Source organism: Trypanosoma conorhini (genome assembly GCF_003719485.1).
Source record: "Trypanosoma conorhini strain 025E chromosome Unknown Tco_14.4_contig_00645, whole genome shotgun sequence".
Taxonomy (NCBI): Eukaryota; Euglenozoa; class Kinetoplastea; order Trypanosomatida; family Trypanosomatidae; genus Trypanosoma; species Trypanosoma conorhini.
Window position 1 is genome coordinate 1 of NW_021704735.1, and position 9978 is coordinate 9978.

Here is a 9978-nt window from a genome sequence, read left to right on the forward strand (position 1 = left end):
TGTGTGTGTGTGTGTGGCGTGCCTCGCATAGTGAGTATATGTAGAAGATCCAACAACGACACGAGAGAGAGAGAGAGAGAGAGAGGGAGATGCGGCAGTGTTTGCTTTGCTCCTCGGCTGCCGTCACTCCGGCGAGGCGGCTGCGTGTGCATCTGCGGCTCCGCCCCATACCTTCGTTTTCCCCTCCCCCTTTTGTCATCCTCCCGCTGTCGGCGGCGGGCACACGCGCCCCTCGCCACCGGCAAGAGAGAGACACACACACACACGCACGCACCCACACATATATATATCAAAAAAGGAGCTAAAGCCACTCGCTACGGACGTGCGACAGCAACACTTCAGCAACATCGCTCTGAGAGCCGTGGTGTGAGAATAGCGGTAGACAAGGAAAGGAAAGGAAGGGAAAACAAGTAGGAACCAGAAGTCAGGCGCGTGTTGGTCATGTCGAAGCTGGCGGAACTCAAGAAGTACACGGTTGTCGTGGCAGACACCGCCGACTTCTCGCTGCTGGCGAAGTTTAGACCGGAGGACGCCACAACGAACCCGTCGCTTGTGCTCGCCGGCAGTCAGCTGCCGCAGTACGCCAAACTTATCGACGACGCGGTGGCATTTGCGAGGGAGAACGTCGAGCGCCTGCGCGAGGGACTGGCGCCCGGCGCCGACGAGAAGGCGCAACTGCTGGAGCTGGCCGTCGACAAGCTGACGGTGAGCTTCGGGGTGGAGATCCTGAAGGTCGTCCCCGGGCGCGTGAGCACGGAGGTGGACGCGCGGCTCTCGTACGACACGGCGCGGATGGTGGCCAAGGCGCGCCACCTCGTGCGGCTCTACGAGGAGTGCGGCTGCGCGCGGTCCCGGCTGTACATCAAGCTGGCCACCACGTGGGAGGGCATCCAGGCGGCCCGCCAGCTCGAGGCGGACGGCATCAACTGCAACCTCACGCTCCTCTTCTCCTTCGGGCAGGCCGTTGCCTGCGCCCAGGCCGGCGTCAGCCTCATCTCCCCCTTCGTCGGCCGCATCCTGGACTGGTACAAGGCCCACCACCCGGCGCAGGCCGACAGCTACGTGGGCGCCCAGGACCCCGGCGTCGTCTCCGTCACCCGCATCTACAACTACTACAAGCAGCACGGCTACAAGACGGTCGTGATGGGCGCCTCCTTCCGCAGCGCGGGGGAGGTGCTGGAGCTGGCGGGCTGCGACAAGCTGACCATCTCCCCTAAGCTGCTGGAGGAGCTCGACGCCGCCACCGGCGCCGTCCCACGCAAACTCGACCCGGCGCACCTCACGGAGACGACGGAGAAGTTGCCGGAGTTCACGGGGCCGGAGTCACTCTTCGCGGGGGAGCCCAACACGATGGCGAAGGACAAGCTCGAGGAGGGCATCCGCGGCTTCGCGAAGGACACGGAGAAGTTGGAGGCGCACATCGCAACACTGCTGTAGGCGGCGGGGCAAATACACACGCCTCCACCGACTAAGAGCAAGGCGGAGACCGGGAAGGCGACAGATAGCAACGCACACGCGTCAAGGTAAGGAAAAAGAAAACAAAAGGAAAACGGGAGGAAAAGAAAACGAAAACTGAACGCTAATAAAGGGACAAGGAAGAAAAACAAAAATCATGCCAAAAAAAAAAGGAAGGATAAATATTCCCCACTCATTTTTACCGCCGCCTCCGGCACCACAGCAATGAAAACAACAGAGATGCCATGCAGGCACGTGTGACGATACGTATACGCACGCTGACAAAAGGAAAAGGAAAAAAGAAACGAAAAGAATAAAAGAAAAAAAAACGAATGTTTGTGATCGCATGCACGTGTGCATTTTGCGCGCCTCGATGCGCCCTATTCGTCTCCACGCAGGAGCCTCCTTTTATCTGCACAAGCTGCGCGGCGTGTGAAATCGCTTTAATTCAACGGACCGCAACGGGCAGTTGCGGCGGCGCCGATGGGGGAGGGGGAAGAGGCGAATGCTGAGGCTTCCCTCGCGCCGCTGGGTCGGCCGTGGGGCAAGTCGCGGAACGCAGGAGGAGGAGGCGCGGTGGGGGATGCTTCGCGTTCCCGTTGTTATTATTACTCCATGTGTCTCTGCATTGCCGCCGTTTTTGCCTCTGTTTATTTCCATGGACACGGGGCCGGTGGATTTCAGTCAATTTTCCCGCTCTTGGAGTTTGCTTGTTTCCTGTTTTACTTGGCCACGCGAAACAGCGAGCAGCACGGGGAGGGGACGGCGGCGGGCGCGTTCTTGGCGACGCCGCGCATTATTATTATCATTATTTTTTGTTTTGCTCCGAGGGCTGGGGAAAAGGGAAGGCAACGAAGCGGCGCCTCTCCGTCGCCCTCTCTGTTGGGGTCCGGGGGGCTGCCTTCTGGCGCGTGAGAGGGAGACGCTGCATGGCCGCGGAGCTAAAGGAGGCTAACAAGCAAGAAAAAAAGAAAAGAAAATAATTTGAGAGGAGGGGGAGGGGGACCGAATGCGGGCGGACGCGAGAAAAACGCAAAGGAAGAGAGGGAGTGAGGCGCATGTCTTGCCAGGGGAATCCCGATGCTTTTTTTTATTTTTCTTTTTTTTTTGGCTCTCCGCCACCGTGCGTGTACGTGCTGCGTTCATCATCGTCACCATTGTGTTTGTTTTTTCTTTTTCTTTTCCCCCCCCCCTCTTTCTCTCTCTCGCTCGTTGACACTCTGGGTGCCGCTTATCCCTTTGCCTTTGGAATTTCCCTCCCTCCTTCCCCCCCCCCCACGCTGCACGCGCCTGAGCCCCACCAACTCATTCTGGTTGCGAAGAGAAGGAAGAGCAGCCCAGCAAGAGGGATGCGGCGACTGTCGGGGTGGCGCGGTGCGCTGCGGCCCGCGCCTCCCTTTGCGGCCGCGTTTTGCATCGCTGTCGTGGATGCCGCCACAGCGACGATGGGGATGTCGCGCGCGGTGTCGACGGCGCCGCCGATTTCTTTGCTCTCGTGGTCCGTCGACGGTGCTGGGCACATGCACCGCCGCTGCCGCCGCCGCCTCTCCATGCAGGAGCGCATTCCACTGATCTGCGCCACAATCAAGGAGGCCGCCCCGGACATCGTCGCGCTGCAGGACTCTCTACCGGAGGTGGCGGAGGCGCTCTGCGGTCGCTCGGCACCCAACAAAATTAGCGAGCCGCATGGCGAGAACCTGCGACCCGGGCCCGCCACAGCTGCCGCCGGCGACAACCCTCAGTACGAGCAGGTTGGGGCGGTGCGCAACGGCCGCTGTGGGTATTTGCAGCTGTTCAGGCGCCGTGACTCGCTTTGGGGCGGCCGTCTGCTTCCCGCGTGCCCCTCGCTCACCGCCGAGTTCATCTCCACCGCTCAGTCTGGCCATGACGCAAGCAACAGCAGCAGCAGCAAGGCGGCGGCTGCTGGCGGGGCTGGTGGCGGGCTTCGCTTTGTCCTGACAAACGTGGATCTCTCCTACCGCGGCAAGAGCCTGGCGGTGGGGGGGAAGCCGCTTGCGTCGCCCGACGTGAGTGCGAACGGCAGCCCCTTTACGCTGCGGGCGGCGCCCGGGACTGCGGCGCGGCAGCGGGTGAAGGGGCAGTTGGACCCGCACCGCGAGGTGGCGCTGACGTTCCTCTCGCAGGTGGCCCGCCCCGACGTGCTGCTGGGGAACGTTTTCATGGGGCGGGAGGAGGCGGTGCCGGGGTACGACGACGCCTGGGTGCTCGCGGGAGCCCCGGCGGAGCACGAGCGCACGACAAACACGTTTTTCCGCCACAAACACGACGCCGAGACGAACTTTTTCTACTTCGTGCCGCCGGAGCCGCACGGGACGCGGGCGGGGGACGCGTCGGAGACGTTTCCAGCCGCGGATGCACCTGTGGGGACGCCGATCCCGCTGAACGCCCGCCCCCGCTGCGTCGACGCCGCGGGGTCACACGCCGCGGAGAATGCGGCGGTGCGCCACGCGGAGGTTCCACAGCTTGCTGGAAGATTCCAGCGGTGCTTCTTCCGCCGCCTTTCCTCGCAGCATCACAGGCGGCAGCTGCCACTGTTTCGCCGCTACGAGCGGCGGCAGTTGGTGGTGCTGAAGCCCTTCACAGATGTCGCCCTGACGGCTGGGGAGGCGGCGGCGGCGGAGGCGCAGGTCAAGGGCGGCGAGAAGCTGCAGCCGCGATGCTCCGCCGCAGACGGCTATCCCATTTTGGTGCTCTTGTCTTGAGCACCGCTCCACCGCGGACGAGATACTGCCGCGCGGGCGTGTGCGCACGGAATGTGTGTGTGTGTGTGCGTTTTTGTTATTGTTGTTGGTTCCTTCTCCTTCGTGTTTGGATTTGTCTTTTTTCCCCACCCCCGTCTCACGCGCCCTTCGTGCCTCGCGACTCTCCTCTCACCCCCCGCGCCATGCTTGCGCGGGGCCGGCGGTGCGTCGTCGTGTTCCCGTGTGATGGTGATTCAGCCACCTTTTTCTCTTCTCTTCTCTTCTCTGTTTTTTTTTTGCTCTCGCTCGCTCTCGTGCGGTGCCGCCCCGCCATCAACGGCTGCTGCCCCCGCGTCACAGACGCGCGAAGCCACGTTTTGAACCGCGATGCTGGAGGCCGACGCGTGGGTCGCCAGACTGCCCGCGCACCTCGGCTCTGCGCAGGCGGCCGGCGGGGCGGCGGTGCCGCTCCCCGCTGGCGTCCTCCGCGCCGCCTACCGCCTCAACACCCCGTGCCTCTGCCGGCACAGCACGGCACGTAACCGCCACGCGAACTGCGTTGCCGCCCCCCGTTGCCTCGCCGGCTTCCTGGACCTCGCCACCAGCGCCTGTGTGCTCAAGGACTGCGTGGCAGACGTCATGGGCGCCGGACCCGCGCTGCTGCCGCCGCCGCCGCCGGAAGCAGGCAGCCCCGTCGCGGAGGACGCCGCGAATGCGCTGGCGCGTGCGAAGGCGCCCCTGCCACGTCGCGGCATACGCAATCTGGGCAACACGTGCTACCTTAATGCCATCCTGCAGCTTCTCTTTAACATCCCACGCGTGCGACACGAGGTGTTGAGCGCCTGCGCCGATTCCGCCGCGGAGTCGCACTTGTGCGAGATAACCGACGACGCGACGCAGAGAACAGAGGCGGAGGCGGAGGAAGCGGCGCGACCCATGACGCAGGCCTTGCAGGCATCTGGCTTAGGGGAACTGTTCGCGGAAATGGCCCTCACCCGCGACGGCACAGGGGCCAATGCACAGCCGTTTGCCGCCTTTCTCTCTCTAGACACGCAAGTTCAGCAGGATGCACAGGAGTTCTTTGCTCTACTGCTCACTTGGCTGCAGCATGAGGGCGGAACAGCGGTGAAGCAAACGTTTGAGGGGACGCTGCTCTACGACCGTCGCTGTGGCAACTGCCACCGCGCCTTTAAGCGGGCGGAGCCCTTCTTCTTTCTCTCGCTTCCCGTGAAGAGCTCCGTTGAGGAGGCACTGAGCACCTTCTTGCAGCCGGAGGAGGTGGAGGGGTTTATGTGCGATGGGTGCAACCTCACCACCACGGCGTCCTCGTGTCAATACCTGCGAACGCTGCCGGAGGTGCTTGTCCTGCACCTCAACCGCTTCACCTTCGACACGCAAACCCAGCGGCGGGAGAAGGTGACGCGGCCCGTCAGCTTCCCACTTGAGTGGGACCTCACGGACTACACCAATCGGTGGCAGCAGCAGCAGCAGCAGCAGGGGAGTGAAGGGAGTGACTCTCCCGTCACTACGACAAGCGCCCGTGATGCGGCGCACTACGCGCTCATGGGCGTTGTGAACCACATTGGCGACACCGCCGTGTCCGGCCACTACACCTTCCACGGCAAGCTTGACGCGACGGCGGGGTGGTACCGCTTTGACGATGCCGAGGTGGCAAGGCTGCAACACCGCTTTCAAGGCACGCGGGCCTCCTCGAAGGAGGCCTACATGCTGGTCTACCAGCGCCGCCCGCGTGGGCCGACCACGGCAGACGTGCAGGCCGGCGTGGTGCAGCTGGCGGATGAGGCAAGGAACGAAGCGGCTGTGACCCCCGTCGCGTTACCGCCGCGCCTGCTGCGGCACGTGCAGCGCCTGAATCATGAATTAGAGGTGCGGCGGCAAACCTGGGAGATGCGCCGCGCCGAGGTCACAGCCTTTCTGCAACAATGGGGAGAGCTCGCCCGAAAGCTCTTTGGGGGTACTGCAGGCAACGGCGCCACCACCGCCACCACCAGCGGCAGCGAGGAGGAAGCGGCGGGTGTGCCTGGCAGCAGTGAGCTTGGGGAGTTCTTTGCGGTGCCCTCGAGCTGGCTACGCCTTCTTGGTCGCGGGTTTCTGCCGGCGTACGTGGACGTGCAGCGGCACAAGGATGGCGAGAAGCGAAAGAAGCGGCTGCGAAACAACGCCAGCAGTCGCCTGGATCTCGATGAAATGCCGGGAGCGGATCCCTCCAACTCGTCCTCGTTGCCGAAGCCCGAGACTTGGGAGGAGGCAGGCGGCGCAGCCTCCACGCAGCCGCTGCATGGCGCGGCCGCCACGCGGCGAGGCGACGGGGACGGAGGTGCAGAAGTAGCCAATGCAGACACTCTACTGTTCGAGGAGCCCCCGCGGGAGCTGCTTTTGGCGCACATGGAATCGCTGCGCTGTCCCCACGGCAAGTTGGCCCCTTGGGCCCCGTACAAACTTCTGCCCTCCGCGTTATCGGCGGGGTTGGCCTCACTGCTGAACACCATGTCCTCACTTGCCGCGACGCTTCCCAATGCTGAAGAGGCGTCCCCCGCCAGTCTCGGCTGGCGCATCGGCGAGTACGCCTGTGAGGCTTGCACAAGGACCATGGCGGCGGAGGTGCTGCGGCTGAAGCAATCATGGGAAGAGGAGAGGGCGGCGGTGGCAATGCTTGGCGGCACGCAGGCTGCACCGAATGCCAACTGCGGCAGCGACCGGACGGCCACGAACAACGCCGCCACTGCGCCCAGTGAGGCGCGAGGCGCAGAAGAGGCGGCGGTGTATGTAAGCAACGATGTGCTGGAGTTCTGGGAGGGGTTCCGTGCGGCGCATGCCAAGTGGAAGGAGATAGTGCGCCGCCAAGGCTTCACCGGACTCGTAGCCGCCTCACGCATGGAGAAGGCGGCGGTCGAGCATAGTAGTGATAAGCAGGTGCCCAGTCTGTTGCTCCCGGAATGTGGTAAACTTCTCTGTGAGCATCGCCTGCTGGCGCCCTCCGCGGCGGTGCAGGTTGTGCCTGCGGCCGTTTGGCGCTACCTGCGCGAGTGCGTTGTGATGCCGCTCTGCTCCGCCGGCGACCACGACGCCGGAGCCGCGTCTCTTGAGCGGCTGCTGCCGTACCTCCCCGTGGAGCAGACCTCCAGGTGCCCCAGCTGCATTCAGGACACCGTCAGCTCGACGGCGCAGCGCCATCATGCGCGGATGTCAAGGATCGGTGAGGCAAAGCGGTTCCCCACCCTGGCGGCCGCGGCCCAAGCTCTCGCCATGACGCCGGCGGAGATGCGGGAGCAGCACCCGAATCGGCTGATGTGGAAGCGGAACCTCGAACGCCTCCACCGTGACCACCACCGTTCGTGGGAGAAGCAGCAGGCTGCCGTAATTGCCTCCCTCGAGGCGCAGGTTGCGACGCTTGCGAGGGCGGCGGAGGAGGAGCGGCAGGCGGCGGCGGCGTGGGAGGCGAAGCGCGTGCGTCGGGGCGGGCATAGGCGGCGAGCCAAAGATGCTGGCAGCCGCACCGCCGCACAGGGCGCCGCACAGGTGCCGCCCCCATCACTTCCTGCAGTTGCCACGCCGCTGCAGCAGGCGGAGGAGGCGCTCGCTGCCGCGCGTGCCGCGGCCTGCCCGGACTTGTGCCAGAGCTACGGCTGCGTCCCGATGTGGTGGGTGGCGCATTGGCGGCGCTGGTCAATGGACGTGGACGGCGCCCTCCCACCGCCGCCGCCCATGGACCACGAGGCCCTGCGCTGCCCGCACGGCGGAACCCTCCTTGCCCCGCACCTCCTCAACCCGGCGGACCCGTTTTGGGAGGCAAGGTCGGTTGCCAGGCACCTCGTGCAGATCCTGCGCCGGCGTTCCACCTCCGACGACGCGGCGCCTGAGGCGACTGCGCCGGACGACGACAGCCTGTCGCTGCTTCCGCCCCTGCTGCTGCTGCCGCTGGCCGAGTTTATAGACCTCCTCGAGACGTATGGAGAGTCCAAAATGCTTTTGCCCCCACCTCCTGCAGAGGACGAACACGCGGACGACCTCCTGCGCCGGGTGAATCCCGGCACGACGACGCTCTTTGTGGAGCGAAACACAGACCGTGGCTTTGCCCCACCCACCTGCGACGACTGTGCAGCGGCGCTTCTCGAGGGAGTTAAGGAGTCCATGCGGTGCTTCTTCAACGGCTCGCTGAGGCTACAGTTGCGCCTTCGCCGGAGTCGAAAAAACCTTTACGAGGCCAGTGACGTGCTGCGAGACCTGCATCACACCACCACGCTGGGGGAGCTCAAGCAGGCCATCTCGCGGCTGGTGGCGGAAAACCACGGCCTCCTGCTGCCTCCGCAGGAGATGGAGCTGCTCCGCGGACGTAAGCCACTGCGGACTCAGCGGACGTGCACCGTGGAGAAGGGCGGACACAACTCACGACCTTCTGGTGCTCGGAACGCCGCAGCTCCGTCAGCCCTTGATGCTACCGCAGCGCCAACGTCGTCGCAGGTCGATGACGAGGACGACGGCACCCTGTTTGACTACGGTCTTAGCTCTGGCGACGCACTGACCGTGAATGCCACGGAACGCGTACTGGCTAAGATTGCAGATGCCGTGGAGGTGCCAGAGGTCTGGGAGGAGGTGCCGGCAGAGCTGCTCCAGCCGCCGCTCCAAGAGAGCGTCACGGCGTTTGGCGCGACCCGGCTTTACGGCGCTGTTGACAAACGCCGACAGGACAGCAGTGCTGCCGCTGCTGCTGGCGCTGCCGCTGCAGAGACCAAGGCGGAGGTTGCCTGCGACGTCTGCACCTTCCTTAACCCGGCAGGGCGGCGTCGATGTGAGATGTGCGAGGGCCCCCTTAAGCAGTAGGCCGCGGTGCCTGCAGTAAATACAATAAAAGCGTGTGAAACGTAAAGGACGAAAACAAAAAACACCAAAAAAAAAGGCAACAAAGTGTGCCGGAGGCTCCCGTTTCTTTGCTTTTTTTTGTTTCTTTTTATTCCATGGGTTTGTGATTGTGTGCCGCGTCTTTGGCTTCGCCACTGCGTCTTGAAGTAAACGGACCGGCGTGGCCGCAGGTGACTGCCGTGGGATGGGAGGAGACAAAAAAGGGCGTCTGACATTCCCGTGGAGGAGGCGGGAAACTTGCTGTTGTTGTTTTGTGTTTTATGCGCCGTTGCGGTCGCCCCACACACGTTCTCTCTTTTCTTCTTGAGGCGCCGCCGGGCGCGGTGGGCGACGCACCTCTGCCGGTTCCTATTCTGCTTTCTCTCTCTCTCTCTCTCCTGCTGCCTGTCGTGTTTGCGGAGTGGCTTGCGGCGACCATCGCCAGGGTGGTGGCCTCTGGCTTCGGGATAGATAGCGAGAGAGCGAGAGAGAGTGGCGGCGCCGTGTCTGGGAACTCGCAGTAGAAGCTGCTGCTTGCCGCCCCGGTGGACTGCGTGTGTGTGTGTGTGTGTGTGCGGGGGTGACGTTACGCTTAACCCGACTGGGAGCGGCTCGGGCACACGGGACGAGGGGGATGCAAGCCACGGCCGCGACACGCGTGGCGCTGCCCACCCTTGTGGACTGCCACGTGCACTTCCGCGAGCCCGGCCTGGAGGCGAAGGGCGACATGCGGAGCGAGGCCGCGGCGGCCCACGCTGGCGGCATCGGGGTGGTGTGTGACATGCCCAACACGAAGCCGCCGACGCAGACCATCGCGGCCTTCGCAGACAAGGTGCGCCGCGCCAAGGCCGTGGAGGCGTTATGCGACATCCGCTTCTTTTTTGGCGCCACCGCCCACGAGCACCTGCGGGAGCTGGAGGCGCTGTGGACGCAGCCGCAGCACGCAGCTCTCAAGGCTCGC

At 64.1% G+C, this 9978-nt stretch overlaps 5 protein-coding genes across 5 annotated transcripts, besides 10 other annotated features; all 5 read left to right on the top strand.

Annotated features, from left to right (window-relative positions):
- Positions 1-62: 62 nt before the first annotated feature.
- Positions 63-90: a microsatellite.
- Positions 91-252: 162 nt separating this feature from the next.
- Positions 253-281: a microsatellite.
- A 160-nt stretch (positions 282-441) lies between these two features.
- On the top strand, positions 442-1437 carry Tco025E_07837 (transaldolase; the record flags this gene model as incomplete). The annotated part of the gene is made up of 1 exon (XM_029374696.1): positions 442-1437. The coding sequence occupies one exon, from the start codon at positions 442-444 to the stop codon at positions 1435-1437; it is 996 nt and encodes a 331-aa protein (XP_029225186.1).
- Positions 1438-1738: 301 nt separating this feature from the next.
- Positions 1739-1788: a sequence feature (A-rich).
- A 150-nt stretch (positions 1789-1938) lies between these two features.
- Tco025E_07838 (uncharacterized protein) lies at positions 1939-2370 on the top strand (the record flags this gene model as incomplete). The annotated part of the gene is made up of 1 exon (XM_029374697.1): positions 1939-2370. One exon carries the CDS (start codon positions 1939-1941, stop codon positions 2368-2370), a length of 432 nt encoding a protein of 143 aa, XP_029225187.1.
- A 169-nt stretch (positions 2371-2539) lies between these two features.
- Positions 2540-2564: a microsatellite.
- Positions 2565-2708: 144 nt separating this feature from the next.
- Positions 2709-2732: a microsatellite.
- A 72-nt stretch (positions 2733-2804) lies between these two features.
- Tco025E_07839 (uncharacterized protein) lies at positions 2805-4178 on the top strand (the record flags this gene model as incomplete). The annotated part of the gene is made up of 1 exon (XM_029374698.1): positions 2805-4178. One exon carries the CDS (start codon positions 2805-2807, stop codon positions 4176-4178), a length of 1374 nt encoding a protein of 457 aa, XP_029225188.1.
- A 52-nt stretch (positions 4179-4230) lies between these two features.
- Positions 4231-4301: a microsatellite.
- A 123-nt stretch (positions 4302-4424) lies between these two features.
- Positions 4425-4471: a microsatellite.
- A 73-nt stretch (positions 4472-4544) lies between these two features.
- Tco025E_07840 (putative ubiquitin hydrolase, putative,cysteine peptidase, Clan CA, family C19) lies at positions 4545-8999 on the top strand (the record flags this gene model as incomplete). The annotated part of the gene is made up of 1 exon (XM_029374699.1): positions 4545-8999. One exon carries the CDS (start codon positions 4545-4547, stop codon positions 8997-8999), a length of 4455 nt encoding a protein of 1484 aa, XP_029225189.1.
- Positions 9000-9390: 391 nt separating this feature from the next.
- Positions 9391-9415: a microsatellite.
- A 68-nt stretch (positions 9416-9483) lies between these two features.
- Positions 9484-9510: a sequence feature (GA-rich).
- A 58-nt stretch (positions 9511-9568) lies between these two features.
- Positions 9569-9600: a microsatellite.
- Positions 9601-9651: 51 nt separating this feature from the next.
- On the top strand, positions 9652-9978 carry Tco025E_07841 (dihydroorotase; the record flags this gene model as incomplete). The annotated part of the gene is made up of 1 exon (XM_029374700.1): positions 9652-9978. A coding segment is annotated over one exon (327 nt), but the record flags the coding sequence as incomplete, so codon positions are not given.